Source organism: Pseudochaenichthys georgianus, chromosome 18 (assembly GCF_902827115.2).
Source record: "Pseudochaenichthys georgianus chromosome 18, fPseGeo1.2, whole genome shotgun sequence".
In the NCBI taxonomy this organism is placed as follows: domain Eukaryota; kingdom Metazoa; phylum Chordata; class Actinopteri; order Perciformes; family Channichthyidae; genus Pseudochaenichthys; species Pseudochaenichthys georgianus.
In genome coordinates this window covers 13,581,737-13,608,291 of record NC_047520.1, presented here as the reverse complement: position 1 = coordinate 13,608,291, position 26,555 = coordinate 13,581,737, and the positions used below count along the sequence as shown (strand labels likewise).

Genomic DNA, 26,555 nt, shown 5'->3' with positions numbered 1-26,555 from the left:
CTTTATTCTAAAGCAGATTTCACAACCAGGAAAATACGAGACGTATTAGGATATCTGAAATCTAAGATATCCATACATCGCCAGCTTCAATTGGAAAAAACGGGATAATACAGAACAAATAAAGGTGTGAATTCCTACAGACAAGGGATACTGACAGGCAGTGTCACTTCCTCTGTACCAGCACCGCAAGAACGACAGAAGGGAACCATAATGAACTGGAAACCAACATTGAAAAGGTGAACAAAATAAGAAAAAAAAGACAATGCCACTGAAAAAAAGAATCAACAAACAACAAGATGGCAGAGAGCAGCTGAGGGCTGGTACCCAGAGGAGCTTAGCACGGCTGCTGATCCTCTCAAGCAGAACGGAGACAATGAGACGATTAGGCCTGAACTTGTATTGGAGTGTTCCAGTTTAGCTCGCCGCCCACCGCGGCACTCGGAGACGCCACCCCCCACGGGCCCCTGATGAGACGCGGCCCTTAGCTTCCACCACTTTATCAAGCAACTGATTAGTCACGACGATAGAGCGCGGTCCGCTGTGCCCATACGTCACTGTCTGCTGTTGATTTGATGGGAAATGATGTTGGCTGTCAGTAAACACTGAGGGCCAGCAGAAGAGGAGAGGAATGATTGATATGCTGTTAAGAGGCCGGCTGAACTTCACGGTGTAACAGGATAGATAACAGATGAAAAGCCTTAGATTGTAAAGTCTTTGTTAATATTTTCTGGTAGATTTTTCTTGTTGTTGTTTTTTCAGGGTAATATGGATGTAAAAAGAGGACTGGATACAGCTTTGAAGGCGGGACACATTGATCCCAATAAAAGTTTCTCAGTGGGGCATGAAGCCAAAATGGCATGCCACTATGAGCCCCTATGTTCCCTGGATCTTCGACCATTGGGCTAATAGAGCATGCTCACTTGGGTTCTGATGGATGTCGTCTTCGAGCACCTGTAAAAGCGCTAACAAAATAAATCTATTATTATGTTGTTGGAGAACTGAATCCACCTATGGAGGCGGGACCTTGTTCCTACCTACCAAAGTTGCTTAGTGGCACATTAAGCTATAGAGGGCCTTACTTTAAAAGTAAATGCAGATTGAACATAGTAAAAAAATGTAAAGTATAGTGTCCGTCCAAAGAAAAACCATTACTTATAGTGAAAACCACCCTTAATGATGGGATAGTAGACTAAAATATAACATATAATAAGTACCCTGTATCAAGATTGATGCATAATAAGTGACATTTGATCTTTATAGAGAGATTTAGAAAAGAAAACCCACTTCTGGGGTAATTTGGGTGCATTTTCCATATCTCTGGCCCCCTCGGTCGAATTTGATGATTGACACCTCTTTTTACCCGTTAGAGCCAATAGAATCGAGGGGGAGTTCCTAAAATCCATCTAAACATTACCCATTGGTGAATGAGTGATGTGCAGCCAGAATGCCCCGGAACCGGAAGCTGTCATACACTCTAGTCTAGTAGCTATCGTAGCAGCTAATATGAAATCTCCGTTATTGACATACAAATTGAATGATGGATTATCAGTAATAATTTCAAAGTGACACAGACACAGCGGATTAACCTATGGATTAACATTCAGCAGCAGTTTTCTCATTTTAATGCCATTGAACACGACTTTTGATCAGAAAACAACAAAGGTATGACGTTTTTTGCCGTGTTGGCTCCGTAAAGCAATTTATTTTATTGTTGTTCGTTGTCGTTTCGCCACGAGTTCTGGTCACTCAGTGATGATAGTTATACGTCTGGAATCTGTGGAATCTCAGCTTGCTAATCGATCTCGTTTGTGCAGATCCGATAAGTAATAAGGGTGTTTTACCTTGAATTCTGTGCTAAGTGCGTTAGCATTTCTTCGCTCAGGGCTAATTCAGAGCCTTTGTTATTACCCTTTTGTTTCGTTTAGCTAAAAATTGTTAATATTGTCTGATAGCTGAGTTTCTTCCCGTTAAGTGGGTATGACACATTCATAGTTTGTTAAATATTAAGAAGCCCTCAGACGCTGTTTCTTGCAAGATGTTGCGTTTTTGCAATGTGCTTCCTCAGGCAGCGTCACATGCGGTCTCGAGTCGGATTAATGGAGAGGAAAAATATGGAATCAGGACGTTATCATTTAAACAAAGGCTATTCAAGTGCTCGTAATGGGTAGTTTATTTACCTAAAAAAAAGTTAAAGGCTGATGCATCAGCTCACTTCCTAGGAACTTCAGCCCACATACTTTCCTGTTCCTCACTGTAGAGGGAAAAAGCATTTGACTTAACAAAGGAGAGAGCGTGGGAGCCTGCCGAGATATCATCTTCCCATACGTTAAACTGAGAGATGAAACCCTCTCCTTACACAGAGCCGTAATTTAAAAAGATATTGAATCCCATCGTGGTGAAACGACAACTCAACGCAGAACTTCATACCTCCTCAAAATTTGCATTTTCATTTCTCCCACATACGCTCTACTTGAGTATATTCTCCTACCTTTCCTTTGTCATTGCCATTATTATGGATATGCCATGGAGTGTGTGCACAAGCACATGTGGGGGTGAGCTGTAGATAAATATTGACCTTTTACGTTGGAGGTTCAACGCTGTAATAATAGGGAACTTGCTCATGGCAAATGATGAACTGTCATCTGTGTGCAAATACACAGAAGCTCTTTGTACAAGTGGTCCAATTAACAGAAAGGTTACAGAGCGCTGGTAATATTGTAACAGCGTAATGGAAGGACTACTTCTCGGCATTTTTCTGTGTTTCTGAGACCTGTCATTTGTCTCATGATGGGATTGAATTATTACTGCTTATCTTCTTTGAGAAAGTCAAAAACATGTAGATTTATATATATAATTTAAAGTCTTGAATGAGGTTTTATTCACAATATGTATCTTATTTATTTAAATACTAATGACATGTGTATTATTATTGTGACCAAAACCATCTACAAGCATCTATTTAAAGGTGATCTGCTGCATATTTTGTAAAACAAAGTTTCAAAACTTTAATTTGTACATAAACACGTTGTTTTACATTTATGATGATCTCCAGCTCTTATTTTCATTAAAGTGCAAAAAACATAACGGCAAAACTGTATTTGTAACTTTACATTTAGATTATCTGTATAATATTCATGGATGTGTAGGAATGCCAGTTTGAAAGTGACTGATTTGAATTAAAATAGAACAGTGGGCAACAAAGATCTTCTATTGACGAGCGCATTTGCTTCTTAACCTTGAGTTAGGCATAAACTGAGGTTCCTTCAGGAAAAAAAAAAAAGACACACTGTGCCATTATCTTTGTGTGTGGCTGTCCGTCTCTCGTGAGTGTGTGTGTGTGTGTGTGTGTGTGTGTGTGTGTGTGTGTGTGTGTGTGTGTGTGTGTGTGTGTGTGTCAATAGTAGGTCATGGCAGGCAGACAGGGTGATGAATGGGATGTGATGAGATGCACAGCAGCAGAGCAGCCTATAGGCCACCAAGCCGGGCTAAAGCTGAATCATTAGAGCACAATGGATCAAGGCAAAGGCCATACGGATTGCATCGGGGACATGCGTGTGTGTGTCCATGCTGTGGCATTTTTATAATGGGTTTTTGATACAGGGAATGAGAAGAAAAAGAAGACATATCACAATATCGCTGTTTTTGCGTGATTTAACTATTTAACATTGACTGATGTCAATGTATGTCCTGTTATAACCTCGATACAGAGTGAACATCAAATAACAACGATGGGAATCTTGCTTTATTAATGATATTCTAAGTTATAAATATCATGTCACTTTGACCTATTGATGTATTTTTTGGAAAACGTTTATGTTTGTAGCGTAGAACATGGACTCAATTGCAGGTAATGCTTTAAAACATCTTCCCTGGTGGTGCATTCAAGTTCTCATAGCAACCTTTTGCACTCAAAGGTGGGGGTCAGCTGCTAGATAGGAATGCATTTTCAAAATGTGCGTTCAGAAAATCCAAAGCCGAACAAACAAGCAAACTAAACTGAAGTATTGAGAGTTTCTGCATCCTAAGCTTTCTCTCAAGTGTCTGTCCCAGGGCACTGTGAGCCACTTCCACCCTGATTGAAGCATGCATAATCATATAAAGATAATTAACAATTATATTGCCTTGTAAAAGATTCATAAATTCTTAAACTCTTTTTTCATAACATTTGCATTTTGTAACACAATTAAAACCTGTTTTGACAGATTATTTGACACATATGATACAATATACTTTATTTGTTATGGACTGTGTCCTGCAGTTCCACATACATGAACGTAAACAAGCAGTTAACATTAGAAGACATTAACATACTATCACTCATACATCGATCTCACATACACAATACAAAGACACACCTACTGACAATGGCGACCTATTGAACAACCCTCATGGCCAACATTTAATTGTATATTACATGACGTGATGTGAGTGTTGAGAAGTGTAATGGACATAGGCAGGAGTGAGTGCTTATCGCGGTTCAGCCTGCTCTTGGGAACCCCCGAATCTTGTACCAGAAGGTAGGAGCTGGAATTCTGGGTGGAGAATGTGGGATGGATCAGATAATCAATGAGCCTGTCTAATAAGGGACAGCTCATATATGTTTTAGAGAGATGGATGTTTTTTAACCCCCATCAGTTCATAGCAGTCTGTACCAGGCGAGCGATCTGTGGCAGTGATACCATATATTATGCAACACTGCGTGGTGAAACAATAACATGCACTTCTGTTCCTTAGGCCCTGAGTATATGCAATACATCAGCTTGAACTTTCCATTCTCAGCATGCAACATATGGTATGAGGGTTTATGGGATGATCATGTTAAGTGGAATACACAAGGCACATAGTGTGTAATGTGTGTCTGTATTAAATGTTTTTATTTTTATTTTAAAGCTTCTATTGAGGTTTTTCAAAAAAGTTTATACTTTTCTCAATTTGAATTACATAATCGGATTAAATTAGTATGTTTTTTGTATATACAATCAACTTTCCTTATATAAATAAATAGGATATATAATATACATAATAATATTTAAAAGATATTTAAGAAACATGTTTGAAATGATCTCTTTTTAATTATTTTATATTTTCGAAATATTGGCGTATTGGTAATGTCTGGATCACAGACGTCACGTAATCCTATGCAGACATCAATGGCAACTTATACAAATAGTGAAAAAACAAACATAATATAAATAAATCCTACTGTAATGTTTATCTGCAACTACATATCAGCATAAAACACAAGAAAAAAAGGGTGCAGAATATGAATAATAAATGAAGCTTCACACTGAGAGAAAATGTATCTGATCCGTCACATAATTAGAAAATATTCCAAGTCTATTTTTGTATCATGTGTTATCATCAACTACAAGAAACACTCACACATCCTAGAAGCTCCATGCCCTCCACACTGGTCGGTGCACGACTGAGAAAATACACACGTACGTACACAGTCAGCAGACAGCTCTGCTCTCACTGTCTGCCTGAGCTTACAGCACGGGGCTGTGGGGAGCAGCGTGGAGTTGAGGTGATCCTCACTGCTGTACTATTTGTTCTCCGTCTACACCTACTGCAGCAGCCAGTAAAGACCCATCTCACAGCTCAATATGCTTCAGAATATCAGAGCAGCAAACCTATCCAGCTGAGAAACAAGCAAACAACTGCTGCTCAAAAGGAATCCGGAGTATCTACACTTTCTTTCTGGGGCTGTATAACAATTATCACGGCTTTAATACACGTAAATACTGTCAACAACAACAAGAAATAAACAAAAAAGCTATTTTTCAAGCAATTAGCTGTAGCCGAGGGGTGTCCAAACTAGAGCTGCCAACACTCTGGCTAATCTAAAACACTGGTTCTCCTGTTGCTGTGAGTCTATTAGCAACCATCGTTGTTTCTCCCTCCATTTGTCTTCCTCTATCTCGCTGTCATAGGGGTTTTTGTAGTACTTCCACTGTTGCATTATATCTCTCCCCCCCCTCCCCCATTTGTGTTATAAATAGAGGTTGGATTAGGCTGACTTTTTGTTTTGCTCACTATTAGGGAGTGGATCAATTCTACAAATTGAGTGGGTGGGGAAGGGAACTAACACACAACTCTGTCGTCCAAAATGTCACGGTGACAAAGACGACTCAAACACAGGCATTGTCCTTGTTTCCTCACTGCTGCCTCTCTCCATGTCCCTCATAACAGTCTTCCTCTATTCCATTGTGGAAGTCTCTTTCTTTCAGCCTTTTGAACTCCAGTTGACCCCCTTTCCTCTTCCTTCCTTCCTTCCTTCCTTCCTTCCTTCCTCTCCAGTTTTTATGAATCTTTTTCTGATAAAAAACAAAATATCTGTGTGCCAGCGTCTGACTGCAGGAGTCGTAACAATTACTGAGTCTTGTTTGAAGATGCATGTTAACAAAAAACATATTTCACCACACAAATGCCTCCATTGGACTTCTTTGTTTACTTCTAGTACATAGTGACATCGCTATGTAACACTCAAGCTTCTATTGCTATTGCTACAACACATTGTGTTTTTTCTTTAGTCCTTTTCCCCGGTCACAAGGATATAAAATACTCTAGTGAGGATACTAACATAATACATTAGATGTGGGGAAAACAGGAAGTAGGGATATCACCCAATTGATTTAATAAGATAATATAGGCTTACTGGCAGGTTACAAAGGTAGGCAGTCCGGGTAAAGGGGCCAAGTAAGGGACGCTACAAAGCCAAAATCAAAAACTATTCGGGTCTGGCAGGGAATGAAAGGGCCAGAGAGAGGCTGATGAGGGGATGAGATGCAGGTTGGGGTGAGGTCAGGTAACTGCAGAGCTGATGAGGAAAGTGGGAACAGGTGTGTAGATAAGTGGGGCAGTCATGTGACGAGGGCCTGGTTAATTGGGAGTGTGGCTCTAACAGAGAGACATAAAAAGGATTACATCCAGAATAAAACTCAATTTGTGAATACATGTGGGCTTGGAGTTAAGATGTATTTGTGTGGAAACAATCCCTAACTGGCCCTGGGTTTAACACTCCTGTGTAAAATGACTTGTACCCCCATAAGAAAGTAGCAATATTGATTTGTTTATATTGCATATGCTGCAGGTTATTACTGTAAGGAAGCGCGAGGAATGTCAATGAAAGGCTCTGAAGATATCCTTTGTGTCCTGTAGAGAAATGTACATCAGTTTTCTTTCCTCTGCTATGTTCACTCTGGTGGATGTCTCTGCATATAATCAAGGCCGCTCCTCCTCATCTCCCTCCTGGTCTGTCCTCATGCAACCTCCCATTATCCCCACTCCACCTCCCTCCCTCCTTGCCTCTCGGCCCTCGTTACTTCCCTCCCTCCTAGAACGATGTGTCCGCATGGGGCTGTCACAGGGTGTCTGGGATCTAATTGAGACTCGGTGTGTGTGTGCGCGTATGTGTGTGTGTGTGTGTGTGTGTGTGTTGCTGCGGGGCATCATTGACACATGCTGGGATCCTACAGAGAGGGGGTCTCTACCAGAGGTCGCGTTAACCGAATATTTTCCGTCTATGGCAATTTTTTTTTTAACAATCTGAAAGCAGTCCGTCACTTTGAAAGATTAGAGCAAACTCGGAACAGCGGCAAAGTTTCCCCGCAGCGAGGCTCCGATGTTATGCCGTGTTATGCATGCCCGTCAAAAAGGAAATGGTACCGTTTCCAAACCTAACTTTGCCGTACAAATCATTGACATGTCTGCAAGTTTTTGCTTTACGCTGTGCGCGATCCCGCGAGGTGCAGTGGGCATGCATAACACGAATAAATTCCTTATTATAAGCTGCTGAGTAGTATATTAAATAATTTCAATAAACACTGAAGGGACGAACACAATAATGCACTCATTATTATAATACAATAATTTAATATATATAGTGCATATTTGTGCCATTTTGCATTGTGGGTACTTTTAATTGCGGTACTTAAAGTATATTTAAATGCAAATTGTATAATGTTACTTAATAACAATTGAATGCATCACTTTTACTTGTAACCGAGTATGTTTACACTGTAGCATGGCTTAGTTTACTTAAGTAAATAATCTGAGTACTTCTTCCACCTCTGTTTACATTCAAGATGTGACTCAAATGTGTGTTCGACCTCGAGTAGATTAATACAAACTACATTCTTCACATTTGTATGATCGAACATTGATTTTTGTCTAGGCCTATACACGTTAAGCTGCCTCTTCTGGGGTCTGAAAAACAGTTGCAAGAAGCAGGCGATTTATATGATTATTTTTCTATTTGTGAGTGTCGCGGGAGGAGAAGGGGAAAATAAAAGCAGGTGTAGAGAGTCTCCGCTGTCGTATTCCATTCAGACACCAGCGTTCCCATTAGGCTCTGCTGTCAGATCAGCCTCCAGCAACTCCATCTCATACATAACAATAGCTCCATAATTGGAATGCTGCTACTGACAGTAACAGTACAACTCAGGTGAGAAAGAGACAAAACACCGACGTGGCTACGAGTCAGAGTGGGCGGAACATGTACCAGCATAACTCCATGTGCACAGGGGATTGGTCCTTCCTGCTGTGGTGTTGTGAGCGTGCCGTTCCTCAGCAGGTGTTGCCGGGAGCTTGGCTTTTCGTTTCACTGCGGGGGGTGTGTGTGCTGCCGTTCATCCGTAATCGAACATTTTCACATGCATGGAGACCATCCTGTTCGTGCTGCAAGCCGCCCCGGGGGGTGGGGGTGGGATTATCAGCAGCCACTTATCTCGTCTTGTCTGTCTTGACAGTTAATCTGATGGTGGAGTTGCAAATTCTTGCTGTCAGACCTCCAGCTCCGATTTGGGTTTAGCAACTCAAATTCAACACATCCTTATTTTCCTCCTCTATCCATGCAGCTAAAACAAAATGCCCGCTGGTAAACATTGTGTTGCAACAAGATTAGGGGAAGTGTTCTACCTGTAGTCATCACATCTGTCCCCTTAATTCCCTTCCAAATACTAGTAAATTTATGTGCCAAGAATATTTTTTACAATTTCTTTTTAAAATAACATCACTATAACAAAAGGTTTTCCTACACGTTTTTTATTTGGTTTTTGACATTATTGAAAGCTGGTTAAGTTAGGATTCATGCAGTGTATACATACTTCTATGAAGCTACTGGTGTTTCTGGATACAGCCTATTTGTGTAACTGCTTCACTTTGATGACTATGTATTACTTATTTACTTTGATTAACCTCAACTAGCTGTTTAATTCACAGTCAAAGATACATTCATTTACATAATCAAGGAATTCAGACAGCAGCAATAATCAATACTGTCTTTTCAAAGTTAAGTTTAAACGATTACTTCCTGTTTTAAATTCAATTCAATTAAAAGGATTATGTGTACCATTCATGAGAGTTTTACACGATTGTAGTATTTTATCCAAACCACGGGGTTGTCAAAGTGTAAGGGGTTTACCTTTTGAAACATATCCCATTTTTTCTCTTACCTAATTCTGTGTCAAAACACATCCATTAAAAAACTTAAACGGATATTATATTCAAAGAGCAGGAAAAAATATATATTGCAAATGTTATTTACTTGGAGAAACAGATGCAAATATATATTGTATCAGTTTCATTCACTGGAATTAGTTTTTGTGGAATAAAAGAGACAATTACAGGTTTACTTTATTTAAAATAAAACCTTTACATGTATTTCTTATTTAAGCTAAGGCACCAGCAACACAGTGCTTAAGGTACTGGTTATCCATTTCATCAAAATCTGTAATATTATACCATTTTCAGTATGCTTAAACGTGCATTAGCTTCCAAAGTCATGCTTCACCACTATTTTCCTGGAGCATATTCCTGCAGTGCTATTTTTATATTGAGGACTTCTCTGCAACACAATTTTATATTTTCCAAACTTAATTTGTTTTTAGTGTACACTTTGAAAGTTCTTTGATTTGGAATAAATAAACCCATGACAGCTCATGGCCGAAATCAAAGCCAGCATGGTATTCACGGAGTTCCAGGAGTGGAAGCGGAGCCGAGCCAACCTTCGCTGTTGCTTCCCTTCAGTCCCTTATAGCCATTACACATGGAAATAAACCCAGCCAAGTGAAAAACACAGAAACTGTGTTGAGCTTTTTTCCCAAGCGCTACGCTAACTGACAGGCGACGAGGCGCCAACTACTTCTCTTTCCTCGTCTCGTTCTTACTTTCTTTCTGGGCCCCTCGTCCCGCTCCGTCTCCCGGTACCTTCCAAACCTTTTCATCTCCATCCTTCCCTCATCCTGCCTCGGCTCCCTCCTCCTCCTCACTTTCTTTGTCTTGTCAAAGGGGGATTTCAAGCTCAATAAAATACTATCTGTCAGGAGCGATGGAGTAGGTGTATTCGACATAATATTGACACAACCTTGACACAACGTGGGCCGAGAATCGAGGTAATGGGGAGGATTGGAGCTAAGGCAGGAAAAAAACCGACAGGTCTAGCGAGAGAGGAGTCATAGAAGGGGATTGAGTCTCTGTAGTAATGTTAAAATAAAGTTGGTTTGACGGATCTGTTCCTGTAGAAGATTACATGGTGCTATTTCAGTCACGTTCACGTCTTCTTTCTGCTCTTTAACTGTTTTTATTTCCATTTTAGTTCTTTAATACGCTGCTCATTCATGTCTCTGTGCCACCTTTCAAGTTCCTAGAAATTTGTACTCGGCACATAACGATGTAGAAATTGAATAGTTGGCATTTGCTTAGGGCTGCACGATTTTGGGAAAAAATCTAATTGCGATTTTTCTGACAAATATTGTGATTGCGATTGGAATTGCGATATTTATTTTTAAGCGAACCAACAGAAGTTTATTGTAAAATGCGGCCATAACTCCGGCTAGGAAGGTCGTATCAACATGCTCCCGTCTCTAGCACCCCCGCAGCCCGAGCTACGAGTGAAATAACTAAACTTACATGAAACTTCCGTTGGGTTGCTTTAAAGTCAAGCTTCAGTTTAAGATTCACCCTGTAATAGAAACATGTGATGGAGCATTACTAACCTGACTCAGATGCTTTGTTTCACCAAACCATCTAGGAAAGCTCCATTGGAAGCCATTTGGAAAGGGCAGGCACTTTCAAAGATACTTGGCAGGTGATTGGATCAATCTGTCTATCACCTTCTATCATGGGCCACTTCTGATTGGTTAACAATGGCTGGTACATGTGGAACACAGCACTTCTGATTGGTGTGGATGACTGACATACAAGAAGAAAAAAAAAAAAATTGGAAAAAAAAAAATAAATAAAAGTTTTTAAAATATTGCAGGCTTTGCGATTTGATAATCGCATCATTTCAAATCGCAATTTCTATTTAAAATTGATTAATTGTTCAGCCCTACATTTGCTGCGTCCATTTCTATTACAAATGTTGTATTTTTGTGTATTGAATATTAGGCTGTGTCCATGGTGAAGATGTAGCCGGAGAGCAAGTCCCTGGATGCTCCTAATTAAACGAAAAAAGGGGAAATATGCCAAGTCTCCAGCCTTGCATGGTGCTTTCCCCCAAAACAAGGGAGTGTGGGAGAGGATTGCGATAGAAGGAAGTGTTTTAGAATGAATGTGTGTATCAGAGAGCACGAACAGAGAAGCCGATATGCAGTGATGCTGCGTTGCCCACGGGCCAGCGTCTGTTAACAGAGTTATAACCACAGTGGAAGCAGCGCATAATACAGAAAAACAGGAAGGAGGAGAGGAGAGGCACAAAGAGGAGGGAATTGAGAAAAATACGTTGGCGCAGACAAAAACAGAGCGGAGACTTATTATTTCTCGTCAAGTCGTCCGGGAGAAAGCATTGGATGTCTCGTAATGTTTGCTGAAGTGTCTCCGCGATAAAGCCACTCTGACGTCTTTCATCTAGCTCGCCATCAACAAACACAAAGCATCGACTTGCTCCGGAGCCGCCATCGCTCTCACTAATGCCCCCTTCATGTCTCTGTGTCCATTTTTCTTCCCTCAGATTTCAATCACGAGCAGTCAAAACTCTTTTTCTGGGTAATACTGTGGCCATTGTCAGCCATATTTCACTAAGAGACACATTCATTTAAAGCTGCTTCAGTAAACTGTGCCCGCTCACCCAGCAGGGGGTGGACCAGTTTCCACAGAGCCGGTGGCAGGCAGTTAATCAACAGCCGCTTTGATACAGAGCCATTGTTTCTCTCCAGTGGTCAGCAGAGACAGTAACTTTTATAGATAACGTTTAACAAGGCTTCGGTGCTTGGTCAGTATACTGTAAATGTAAAGACCCTGCGTTTAGTCACGCATTGTGTTTCAGGGTTGCGGCTTATGCCGGTTATAATATCCTGGATGAGATAAAGACTTGTGAGAAACAAAAATGAATGCCGAAGTTTCTAAATGGAGCTGTTAACACTGAATCCTGGTCATTGTTGTTTTATTAATACATGGTCATTTGAGTTAGTAACTTAAACCAGCAGGAAATGGGTCAAGATTAGACTGTTTTTTTTGTATTTCTTCATATATGATATATATAGATTAGATATAATATAAGGTTGTATTTGTGTGTGAGAATGTTTTTCAATGGCTCTTTTTTTCCTTTTATATTGCAGGGTTGTGTAACATTAATGCTGAGGGCTTTTGTGTCCAATGCCACAAAGATTCTCCTTTTATATTTTAGTTTCAAAGACTGCATTACGCTGCACTGAACTTATTTGACCTTAAAAAACGTGCCTTGAAACATCACACCGTAATTCATTCTGTCTGTAGCTAAAAGCACTTATGATGTACTGATAGAATATAAATGTGCATCCTGCAATTGACTTTTACCGCAAAGTATTTTTTAAGACGCCATAAACAGAGGTTACACAAATAGTATTTAATCCCTGGCAATGTTGTACTTTTCTATACAAATAAATACAGAAGGTCTTAGATAATTATCTTGCTTATTGTCTGTAAACGGTGTTGCCGTGAAGTAAAAGAGCTAGCTTGTGGTGGTTAGCGTAGCATTTAGCGGCTAACACGTTTGATTTGTTGGTGATGAAAAAAAAGGCTAAAACAAGTATAAATTGTCGACTTGGATACAAGTTATTATTCCTGATGCTCTGAGTCAAACTGTGACCTCAGTTGTGTTTTAATCAGGGCTGTCAAATTAACGCCGCTAATTATTTTAACGCGATTAACGCATGTGTATTTTTTGTCCAGGCAGCTCCCGTTCGAGCATATGCCTTGAGCTGCACATAGCTCCAACGATCGATCGCACGCACGCACGCACGCACTCACGCACTCTGACCTGTGAATCAATCGGAGACTAATAACTGGTCAAAATCTCTGGTTTTAACCCCTTTTTTCATTTCGCAATAATAAACGGAATTTTGTTAGACGTATAAACATATGCCATCATTTAACTTTTTTAATTACTGCCTTATTGGGATCTAGCAGTGTCCTGATCGCAATAATAAAAATAAAAAAACCTATACTTTACTGCATTATCCTAGAAATCCTAATAATACATGTCACCTGTACATGTTTGATTTATGTTATTGCAAAACAAATGGAATTTCCTTGGGCATAGGAAAGTACAAGTAAGAGTGACATTCATTACATATTATTACATTTCTGTAGTACAGCTTGTTCCCATGAAAGGCAGTATTATATAGCATTAATAGTCTTTTAAGTATTAAAGAAATAGAAGTAGGGTCTGTTTGATCAATGGACTTATATCCTACCAATTCAGTTCACGTGCTTGTTATAAAAATAGAAAATCTGCAGTCTACCTTATTATGAGAGCTGATTAATTGAGTGTAAATTGAAACCTTTCACTGCTGTTTGATTAATGATGTTCAATACTGTACTGTAATTAAATAGTATATTTGAAATGACTTGGTTAGCTATCATAGCTAGCTAGCTTACAGCAGATCTGCAATAATACCTGAAGGAATCATGCGATCACATTGTTAAAATAAGCCAATACAACTTACATTTTAGGTATGTTTCCAGTCACAGCGACAGGTCAATTTTATATTCCCAAAACATCAACAAGCACTCCGGTTCCAGCTGTGTGCATCACTTTTTGATGTCCCCATTTCTGTTGTGTTTTGAGATTCTTGCAGCGACTTTTATTTGCAGCGTAATGTATTTACAGCATTTGGTTTATGCAGCGCTTTCAGTAAACCCTGCGCATGTGTTGTCAAGTTGGTGAAGATGTTTCTTCACTTGCATGTGTTTTGGCACATTTGTGTTTCCGTTCGCATCGTTCTTGAAACTGTAGCGTCTAATGGAGATGTTTTTTACCGTGGTAGCGCGTTTACACCTGTCAGCCACCCTACTCCTCAGATATAAATCATACAACATGAAGAAGTCCTAGCTTATCCCTATACTAAATGGATTTATGCAATGTGAAATTGTAATACTATAAACTGTATTTCATCTGGGTCTGTCAATTAGGTTTTGATTGGACATTTCCTTTTATGGGCATGTCCATGTTTGTATCGTGTGGCCCTGTTTATTTTTTACTGTGTGTGTGTGTGTAGGTGTGTGTCAGAGAGAGGTGACATTGTCCCTGGCAGAAATATGTTCCAGGTCGGGGCTCAGGTGGCTCTGGTTTGTCTCTGATCAGAGCTGACACACACACACACGATGGAATAGTAACACACTCCCTGTCTCTTTCTTGATTTAGCTCAATCTCGCTCTGATTTGTAATCCCACACACACACACACACACACACACACACACACACACACACACACACACACACACACACACACACACACACACACACACACACACACACACACACACACACACACACACACACACACACACACACACACACACACACACACACACACACACACACACACACACACACACACACACACACACACACACACACACACACACACACACACACACACACACACACACACACACACACACACACACACACACACACACACACACACACACACACACACACACACACACACAGAGCTGTGCTGTGCTGTGCTGTAAGCCCTATCAATCTTTTTGAACACTGCGGCCCAGCATCCTCTGCTCTCTCACACCTGATGCAGAGTGCTGAGTAAAGACATCTCACCGGGTGGAGGATGCTTTAATTCCTCGCTGCTCCTCTTGAGTGTACAGTGTTGCTTTTCACTTGAATAGATCACCTCATGAAAAGGATCCTGCTTGGTATACTGCTTCAAAGCATGCCGAATTTGATACAAGCTGTTGATACACAGCTGAAAGAATGTGGACAAACTGATTGAACTGCTGTGATAACAAATTGAATCTGGCCGGGTATTTAGAAAATTGTCCGGAATGTTTTTTGTTGGTTTGGAAAATAATTTTCTTAAGAGGGATTGGCCTTGTTATTATAAGTCTATAACACTGTTTGCGATCTGGTTTCTAACACTGGGATTTAATTTGTGCAACAATTCAAACCGTTGCATCGTCTTTTGACAGTTAACATTGCCTCTCCTCAGGGTGGAGGATTGCGCAGGTCGTGCTTCGGGCAGCTTTGATCAGACTGCATGTATCACAGCACTGACTGAGTATGAATCATTTTCACCAGGCTTGTACAGTAGGAGCCAAAAGGTCAACGTGCAAACAGCTATCCATTCTGCTGGATTACTTGAGTTCCAGTTTGGCTTTCTTTATAGAGTAATACATGTTCGGATTTCCAAAGGGAGGTTCTGTGAATAAATTAAAAATCAAGAAACAAAATAATTGAACTATTCATATTTTAGACTGCACTGTAACTTTTATCTTTTAATGTTTATTTTATTAGCTTTTCTTTTTAATGACTGATTTTAAATGCCATTTTCTTAATGTCTTTCATTTTTCTTTTAATGTTTCTTTTATTATCTTTTACTGTTTTTAAATGCCTTTGTCTGAATGTCTTTCATTTGTGTAAAGCACCTTGAATTGCCTGGTGCTGAAAGGGGCTATATAGATAAACTTGCCTTGCCTAATAATTAGTGCTGGAGTGACGCGTCGACTTCAAAATATCGTCGACGACATATTTCCGCGTCGACGCGTCGCTACACACACGTGGGTGTGTAAACAAAGCAACAAGCAGTTCGCAATCGCACTTCAAACACAATGGAGACTGAAACGGCTACCACCTCCTCACAGGATTGCGCACGAAGCCCTCAAACGAAAACATCTCGCCCTAGGTCTTCAAAAGCATGGGAATATTTTAAAGTTAGTCCAAAACGCAAAGATATTGTCATTTGCAGTCTTTGCCGAATGGAGTTGGCATATCACACAAGCACAACGGCTATGTTGGAACATTTAAAGCGGCAGCTAGCTGTGGTGGCTACCATTAGCAGCTAGCATTTGCTCTCCGATTTTTACATAAAAATGGAATTATGGATTATAAATTCAATCATTTTTTTATACATAGACGTTAAAAACCTATGGATTAACCGATTCAGCCGCGTTTTTTCTCATTTTAATGCCATTGAACACGTCTTTTGATCAGATTGACAGCTACGGTGGTGAGATGATCTCCCTAGAAGCTCTGTAAAGGTACGTGTTGTGATGACTGTATTTGCTTCCCCTGTCGCGAGTCCGGATCACTCAGTGATGATACTATATACCTACATAATCTGTGGAGTCTCAGCTTTAATCGGATATCTTGTATGTGCAGCTACGATGAGTAATAAGGGTACTTTTATCTTGAGTTCTGTGCCAATGTCCGTTAGCATTTTTCGCTCATGGGTCATTTAGATGCTTCTTATGAGACTTGTGTTTTTTTTTGGTAAACATGGTTTGTATCGGCAGTTAGCTGAGATTATTGCCGTTAATCTGGTATAACACATTAATAGTTTGTTAAATATTAAGATCCCCTGAGACACAGTATTGTGAAATTTTTTTTTTTTACATTACGTTTTTTATTAATTGAACAACAGAAAAATAATCGTTAGATTAGTCGACTAATCGATCAAATAATCGCCCGATTAATCGTTTTCGAAATAATCGTTTCCCCTCAGCACTACTAATAATGCACCTTTATTGCATCTAAAGGAGAATTTTTTTTCAATCGATATACTGTACACTCTTTAAACACAATCTCACTTGTTGTCAGCTTATCCCGATGTCGACTAGTAGACCTTTGCAGGGTTGTAGCTACCTATGAGGAAACGTATTCACTACCTCCGTGTTTGAAGATATTTTAACAACCTAAAGAGGAGTTTACATCATGCAGGTGGCAGGTTTTGGATACTGGTCCTGATACTGTTTTGGACTATTTGAAGACGGTGAATAATGATCTGTTTTAAGATATATGTATGTCTAATATCGATTTTCCACAACGTGTGACGTTATCAAATGTTTTTAAAATGACATCTACTTATTCTCTCTCACCAAGAAATCCAAATTCTACAAATATCCTAATAGAAAATATCTCCTCCTTTAGCAGATACATGTGAACATATAAAGTGTTAAGTGCATATCATTCTGAAGTGATAATAATCCAAACATGTTTTTGAAGGAGGGGGACTTTAAATTGGACTCCTTTTAGGCAAAATCTTTCAAATATATTGAAATACCGTCAGGGATTCAGGCTTTATCTCCCAGGATTATATGCAGGGATATGGAGGTCCATTTAATCAGAAACATTTGAGAATATTTTAATTTTTTCAGGCTGATGACGTTTGTTTTTGTTGATTTCCCATGCATTTATTTCATGTTATGGTTGAACAGTATTTCTTAAATCCTGCCCATGATAGCAGTGCAACTAATTGGACTTAATCCAAATGAGTCCAGAACCTATAGAAGAAAGTCTGATAACATTACCTGCCTTTTTCTATTAACAATGCTTTTTTTTGTTGTGTTTTTATTTATTTATTTTTTTTACTTCTGTGTTGGTAGGATGCTGTTATCTGTTCACTGACTGACTCCAGTTTCCCCCCTTTATCTCAGCTGCTGAGTTAGTGCAATGGTATTTCCCAATTACATGAGGATAATCACAGGTCGTGATGAGGGATGAAATACATATCTTAAAGGAAGGTGGAAAGGCATCTTCTCCGGGCTCGACTTTTCCTGGTGTTTGCCAACTGCTTTCGGCTGGAAAAGTTGTGTCTGTGCCTCGCCGTTTGATCACCAAGAAAAATCCTCCTTATGTCAAACTTCCTCCGACTCCCGACTCAAAAAAACACCCCAAATCAAAGAGCATCACGGAGCGAGAAAAAGACTCGCCCCGCACAACCCTCAAAATAGCATAAAGAGAAATATGTAGCAAAATATCATATTTTTTCCTCCAATGAACAAGTCCAAAAGAACAAGAAGGGAAGAAGTAGGGGGGGGCAGATCAAATCACCTCCACAGTGTGTATGCTGCAGGAAGGAGATAAATTAACTGTGAATTCTGTATTGTAGCAAACCCAAACCTTCCAAAGCAGGGCACAAGCGTCCTTGGATGTCCCCGATTCTCTTCCTTGATTTGATGTTATCATCGCCGACTCAGAATGAGGCTAGCCTAATATTTGTCTAGGTCCTTACTCAATAGCAATTTCATCCTTGAGCTGGGGATTGAGGCGCAATAATAATACACCTCATTGTGTACGCTGGTCTCAATGGGTGCTTTGTTGCGCCGGGACAATGCTGTTAGTTGGCCAATGTGTTTTCAAGGGCACAGTGGTGATGATGATGTCCGAGGCGCGCTCTTTTTTTTTTTATGAGGATCTTTGGAAAATGCATTATGACTTTATAATGAAGGGTGTCTGGGTTCCATTGTTATGATCATCCGAAGTTACACAAGGCTAATGATGTTCATAGGAAAGACAGCTTTTTTTGTCAAACTGCAAATGGACATACACTTACACCAACACATCGGTATGCATCTCATATCCAAAAGTCCCACCTGATGTTTGACGTGTGTGTGTGTTCTCCACTCTATGTGTACACATCCCCCAAAAAGACTTCAAAACAAGAAAAAAGGAAAAACATGCAACAAAAATACCTTCGTCTCGAGGCTTGTTCATTGAAGATTCATCATGTTTTTTTGTGAGCGGACCTAGGGTTAAGAAAAAAAGGGGGGAAAAAGAGAAAAGAGAAAATTCAAAAAAGATTACTGGCAAAAACGGGAAAAAAAAGAATATCAAAAAAAGAAAAGAAGAAAGAGCAAAAAGGACAAATCAGCAAGAGTTCATGGTTGCTTATTGTTTTTGTTTTTTTTCTGTTTTTTGCTTTTAAAAAGAGTACAAAAGCAAAAACAAAAGGCATCACAGACACAGTTTTATCACAAGAAAAGACACAAGATCAAAGAAAGCTGTTTTTCTTTCTCGCCCCCTGCAGAAGAAAATGGCTGCCTCTTTGTCTCTCTTATTTAACCTTGTTTGTTCCCTGAACCTTTTTTTCGGTTGTGGGGTTGGGAAAAAGGAGAATGTGGAGTACTAAGGCCTTTGTGGATTGAAGAACAGGACCCTGCCTTTTTTTCTCCCAACATATGACCAGAAAAACTTTGATTTTTGAAAAATGAACAGGCAAAGAAGCGGACACCTAAAGGAAGAACGGTGGGTCCTGATGCTCAAACCCCAAAATCTTAAATGCAGCGAAAACACAGAACACTTTAAAGGGCATTTAAACAACATTAATCATTTTGTACACAACACAGACACTTTTATTGACCCTGTAACGGTAAAAGACATGTTAAACACAATTCAAGATAAGTAGGGCACAGGTGATTTTTGTTTTGAAGTGTGTGTGTGTGTGTGTGTGTGTGTGTGTGTGTGTGTGTGTGTGTGTGTGTGTGTGTGTGTGTGTGTTTGTAATTTTCCCCAGGCGGGTAAATAATTACATAGCACAACAGCAGTGTGTCAATTTGAAATGACAAGTAAGCGTGACGCTAATTGCGCAGAGGAGTGCAGGTAAAAGGTGAATGCAATTTGATCCACATCTTCCCACTGGCTGTTTTTCTTTTTGGTAAATTAAAAGAGTGGGATGGAGAAAGAGGGGAAGAAGGAGAGAAAAAGCACAGAGAGGGGAAAGCAAGAGAAAAATAATCCTGTTTTTCTCCCTCATCCATCTCTTTTCTTGTATTTGTTGATGACAACTCGCGTTACATTCAAGGAACCTGACTCTCACACTTCTCATGGATTCATTATCAGGTAGTGAGGTTGTTAAGGAAAAAATACACCCTTGGCAGATGTCACAGTAAACCTTCTTCACAAAGGTGAAAAGTATTTTCGGTAAAAGTACTTTGCACCTTTTTATTGCTTTCACCCACTTTGGGAACTTTGGCACAGAATGTTATTCAGTTAAATCTGTGAAAATAAACACTTGTGTAACCCAACACTAAGTGACATTTTGGAACAGGTTACCACCTCGAAAGGGTGTTGCAAGGTGAATTACATCCATTTCAAGACTTTGAATTTTATTTTTTGTGTTGGAAATGCTACATCCTTGAGAAAAAAATGACAACAAAATGTTAGAGTAACTCAGAGAATACACAATCAGGATACAATTTAAGACATGAAGAAAACAACCCAGGTTTAAAGTTGGGAAAAAAGCTAGAAAGCGACCATGAGGAAGGATTTGGTGTTTTCGATTAGGAATTATGAAAAGCAGGAACTTCCTTCAAATCAAAGTGTTTGACAATTTTCCGCAGAACCACCCTCTCCACTTATCAGATGAATAAGTGACTTTATGGTTTAACCAAATGCCTTGAGTAGAAAATGTATTATAACACATTGGCGAGGTTTTCCAATCCAGGATGCGTAACATTCTTGCCAAAATGGAGGAGGTTTTGGTAGCTGGTAGGCATACGGAACAACCCTTTGTGTTAGCATGCTAATTAGCATTGAACACAAAAAACGGCTGCGACAGATGGATATGTAATTGTTGTCAACCTGCTGGTGGCCCTCTAGCAAAGTTATAGTCTGGGAACAATGAATGTTTGTTTGGGACTTTTTGAGTAAATGTGGAAATTGCATCAAATAGATGATACAATTGACATGATTGTGGCTCTGGTGAAAAAATGGGCGGAAACATCAACGTCATGAGGCGTTTCCGTAGACCATGAATGTCTGTCTGTACCTCATTTCACAGCATCAGATATGTGAAATGTTTCAGTCTGTGGTAAAGTATTTGACGGATGACAGAGCGACATTGCAACCAACATTTAACAAAGAAATGGCTTAGGATGGCATTTTGATAGAAAGCGTTTAAACAGAAAAGTAAAGTGTAAGACTTAAAGGTTGAGGTTTACAATATCTAGCAGTGGAAGCTGAAACAAAGTACAGTGGGGCAAAAAAGTGTTTAGTCAGCCACCAATTGTGCAAGTTCTCCCACTTAAAAAGATGAGAGAGGCCTGTAATGTTCATCCTAGGTACACTTCAACTATGAGAGACAGAATGGGGGAAAATAATCCAGGAAATCACATTGTAGGATTTTTAATGAATTAATTGGTAAATTCCCCGGTAAAATAAGTATTTGGTCACCTACAAACAAACAAGATTGCTGGCTCTCACAGACCTGTAACTTCTTCTTTAAGAGCCTCCTCTGTCCTCCACTCGTTAACTGTATTAATGGCACCTGTTTGAACTCGTTATCAGTATAAAAGACACCTGTCCACAACCTCAAACAGTCACACTCCAAACTCCACTATGGCCAAGACCAAAGAGCTGTCAAAGGACACCAGAAACAAAATTGTAGACCTGCACCAGGCTGGGAAGACTGAATCTGCAATAGGTAAGCAGCTTGGTGTGAAGAAATCAACTGTGGGAGCAATTATTAGAAAATGGAAGACATACAAGACCACTGATAATCTCCCTCGATCTGGGGCTCCACGCAAGATCTCACCCCGTGGGGTCAAAATGATCACAAGAACGGTGAGCAAAAATCCCAGAACCACACGGGGGGACCTAGTCAATTACCTGCAGAGAGCTGGGACCAAAGTAACAAAGGCTACCATCAGTAACACACTACGCCGCCAAGGACTCAAATCCTGCAGTGCCTGACGTGTCCCCCTGCTTAAGCCAGTACATGTCCAGGCCCGTCCGAAGTTTGCTAGAGAGCTTAGATGATCCAGAAGAGGATTGGGAGAATGTCATATGGTCAGATGAAACCAAAATAGAACTTTTTGGTAAAAACTCAACTAGACGTGTTTGGAGGAGAAAGAATGCTGAGTTGCATCCAAAGAACACCATACCTACTAGGGGTGTTGAAAATAATCGTGTCTACGATGCATTGCGATGCGGACGATTCGGTCTCGATGCAGTGACGGAAGATAATCGGTTATAGAGTAGTAACGTTGCTTCCTGATTTTCCGGCCGCGGCTTTACTATAACGTTTTTTCTGTCACTTTAATATCAAATCGGTCGGTGACGCAGAGATCAGGGAACATACGTGACAGCGGCACAGCAACACCGAACACGGAGCAGTCTGCTTTATCCACCAACACAAGAACACCAGTCCAGAACCCACAGCAGAAGGACCCGCTCTGAATCACTCCGTGTTGCTGCGGCTCAGAGACACAGACAGGGATTTATGTTTTTCAAAAATAATCGCGTTACAATCATGTCAGGTTTTTGGTGGATTTAATTAAGTCTTGGATTGCAGAGTATGAATGTCCTCTAGCAATTTTCAGATGATATATACGTGTGTAAAGTTTGTGAAGGCAGGAGGAAAAAAGCTTCCGCGATCACCGTCTCCTCTCCGTTCCTCCAAGCCCCGCCCCCTCCCTGAAAATAATGAGTGACATGCTTATAGTGACCCGATAGAAACTTTATTATTCACTTAATCACTGAGATATAATGAAGCTAATTTTATCTTTCATTCATTGGATTTATGTAACAGTAAAACAGAGAATGTAAGTGTGCACCCACATGCAGTATTTTAGTTTGTATATGCTGTTGTAAATACTCCTGTTGTCTGCTGTGTTCAGACTCACGTCCTGTGTGTGATGCCTCATTCAGGACATTCAGTGTCCTTTCTTAACAGAAGGCCGTGGCTAGAAGCTGCAGCTAGACTGCAGAAGCATTAGCTTTTTGTTTTTGAGGATGGAACAACTTCACACACGGAAGCTAGACCTATACAATTCATTTATTTTGGTTTATAAATTAATGTCAAGACATTTATGTTATTGATTTCTGAAGCACTTTCTAAATAATAAAAAGAGAGTTCATATGTATTGACTGCATGTATGCATTGATGAAAAATAAGCCATGTGCAGTAATATAGAAAATTGAGGATGCAACGCATTGGTATGAATCGAGATGCACCGTGATGCACCGGGATATCGAACCGAATCGAATCGTTGACAGGATAATCGTAATCGAATCGAATCGTGAGACCAGTGAAGATGCACAGCCCTAATACCTACTGTGAAACATGGGGGTGGAACCATCAGGCTTTGGGGCTGTTTTTCTGCAAAGGGACCAGGACGACTGATCCGTGTAAAGGAAAGAATGAATGGGGCCATGTATCGTGAGATTTTGAGTGACAACCTCCTTCCATCAGCAAGGGCATTGAAGATGAAACGTGGCTGGGTCTTTCAGCATGACAATGATCCCAAACACACCGCCCGGGCAATGAAGGAGTGGCTTCGTAAGAAGCATTTCAAGGTCCTGGAGTGGCCTAGCCGGTCTCCAGATCTCAACCCCATAGAAAATCTTTGGAGGGAGTTGAAAGTCCGTGTTGCCCAGCGACAGCCCCAAAACATCACTGCTCTAGAGGAGATCTGCATGGAGGAATGGGCCAAAATCCCAGCAACAGTGTGTGAAAACCTTGTGAAGACTTACAGAAAACGTTTGACCTCTGTCATTGCCAACAAAGGGTATATAACAAAGTATTGAGATGAACTTTTGTTATTGAACAAATACTTGTGATTTTCTGGATTTTTCTCATTTTGTCTCTCATAGTTGAGGTATACCTAGGATTACAGGCCTCTCATCTTTTTAAGTGGGAGAACTTGCACAATTGGTGGCAGACTAAATACTTTTTTTCCCCACTGTATATATATTATGAATTATTATCACCTGAAATCAAACATTGAAAATCTTCGAGGCTAAAGATTGAGACATGTATGGTATTTTCCAGTATTTCTTTTACATTTTACAGATATTTGTTCAGTCATTTATGCATTTGCCACCTTATAATTAATCAGGGAAAACGTTGAATAACTCTTAACCTTGCAAAGAGGAGATGTTAAGCTCAAGGTCCACCTTCAAAACTTCTTGACCTAAGTTTTTCATTGACATACTGTAGCTAATGTACAAATGACAATAAAGCCTTGAATCTTGAATCTTCTAGCTCTCTACAGATTGTTCAGTGTATAACTATAGGGACATGTTATTGACTGAGGTCCAAACTTTTTACTTAAAAGTTTCTCAAGTGATAAAAAGGTCTAAATAGCAACCTTCCCATCAAAGACACCAGAAATCACAACACATTTTTTCGGTGGGGGAAAATTGGGAAAAGCAGAAATCAAGCCACCATTATGAGCCGGGCACCACGCTGAGAAAAAGCGTAGAAACTGAGCTTGATTGACGTATTTTTTCCGCAATGAGTGGAGTAGAAGCCTAGCGGTGTAAATCAAGCAGAGCGAGAAAAAAATAGCTGCTTTTTCTGGATATTTCCAATCAAGGGGGGCACGAAGACAAGAAAGTGTGCAATTGACCCCCCTCCACACACACACACCTGTCTGTAAATGATGACAAATAACAGCAAATACAGTTATAATACACACAGAGTAGACATTTCGGTACAAAAAGAGGAATAAAGCACCATATATTGTTGTCTTTAGCACCATATTTAGACTGACTCATATAGTTTTCCATATGTTGTTACTAAACAAGCATGCTGCTTAAGAGTTTGTTTGTAGCCTTTATTTAACCAGGTGAAAATCCCATTGAGATCAACGATCTCTTTTTCAAGGGAGACCTGCGAGAGTATCTTCCACCTTAAGTTGCTTACACCCTCTCTCCTCTACACACTCATTCTTTTATCCCCTCTCTCTTTGCCACTTTGAAGCGGGTTATATAAGGCTTCACTTCGGCTCCTCTTCTCCCAACGCCCACACACACATCCTCGTCCAGTGCACATTCATGCAAAACAGTCATACAACACTGAATTAAATGCAACAGGGGGGAAGACATATATACACAAAGGGTCAGCAGAAAGAAATAATACGATACAGAGACTAAAGAGATCGATATTTGTGGTATGATGTGTGAATGCAGCTATTGAACCGTCAGCTGTGTGTGATCATCAAGGGCTAGACAGACAGGGTTTATATATACTGTATACTGTAGGGCTGCTCAATTAATTGTATTTTAATCGCAATTACGATTTTGGCTTGCAACGATTATGAAAACAACATAACCGAAATAAAACGATTTTTTTTTATTTATTTTTTTTATTGGTTTTTCAGTTGAATTGTACTTAAAGTTCAGGGTCATCAACTGTTAAACACATACTGTTCAAATAATTTTTGCAATAAATGGATGTTTTCAAAGTAAATGGATAATCGTTTTTAATAATCATGATGTCAATTATTGACCCAAATAATCGAGATTATGATTTTTACCATAATCGAGCCGCCCTAATCTACAGCCTATGTTTAGAACAGAGGCTGTTCCAGTTCACCTACATGGTGCAGAGATAGTTCCTATGGAGTAATCACTAACAAAAAGCATCTTTCTGAATTGCTGCATTGGGCTACTACGAGACTACTACCTTTTATAGAAATAGGTAGTGCTCTTGATTGATGTCTTTATTCTTCAAATGTATTATATTTTACAGTTAAATATCTAAAGGGCCCACTTTGAAGTTTTACAATAGAAATATAAGTTTGTGGTCATTGACAATGGTATTTATAGCACTGATTGAATTGCCTTGCGTTGAAAAGTGCTCTATAAATAAACTTGCCTTGCCTTGCCTTGCCTCGATTGAAATGTTTTCTTTCATTATATTTTTTTATATTTTCCGTAACCTATACACTGTACTGTATGTTTACATCCTTTTCCAGGACGTTTTTTTGTTATTATTTTGATTATTGACCGTATTTCTTAAGATGCCTTTTATTAAAACTCTTAGAATTCTTTTTTTTTCTTTACATGGTCAGTTTTTAAATATACTGCTGCTTGATTTTTTACCATGGTGTAATTATCGCTGTGATGCCGGAAATTCAACTTACTGTGGGACAAATAAAAGATTTGGGACTTTGATTTTGATAATTATAATTTTTTCTATGAAGAACTACTCTTAAGTAAGGGAAGGCAGAAGAGCTCAGATTATTCCTTATTTATTTTTTGCATATATATTTTATATATAATCTCCTTTATAATCAGGGCTGCACATAACTAGTGCGCAGGTGCGCACCTCCGCCAACAAAAGAGCACCGGGTCATTTGAAAAAAGGGGCATTTGCATACCAGCATTGAGAGAGGGAGAGATAGAAGGGAGAAGAGAAAAGAGAGGAGAGAGAGAGAGAAAGATATTTGTGAGTTGCATATGAACTCAGGGCCGGCCCGTAGCACTGGCGTTATAGATATTTTCGCCTAGGGTGCCAGATCTGGGGGGCGCTGCGCTGGCAGTTCTGGGAGGGAAAAAAACATTTTTGTCGGTTGGGGCTCATCCTATTTTTCGGCCTTGATGTAA

The 26,555-nt window shown here is 39.8% G+C and overlaps 1 protein-coding gene across 2 annotated transcripts in view; it reads right to left on the bottom strand.

Moving 5' to 3' along the window:
• Positions 1-26,555, bottom strand: part of nlgn2a (neuroligin 2a) — a 191,418-nt gene that overhangs the window by 63,972 nt on the left and 100,891 nt on the right. Inside the window, exon 3 of one of the 2 annotated variants that reach the window (XM_034106624.1) lies at positions 18,917-18,970. The exons of the other annotated variant lie outside the window; for it this stretch is intronic. Coding sequence (XP_033962515.1) covers positions 18,917-18,970 — 54 coding nt within the window. The remainder of the gene's footprint in view (positions 1-18,916; positions 18,971-26,555) is intronic. 2 annotated transcript variants of the gene reach the window in all.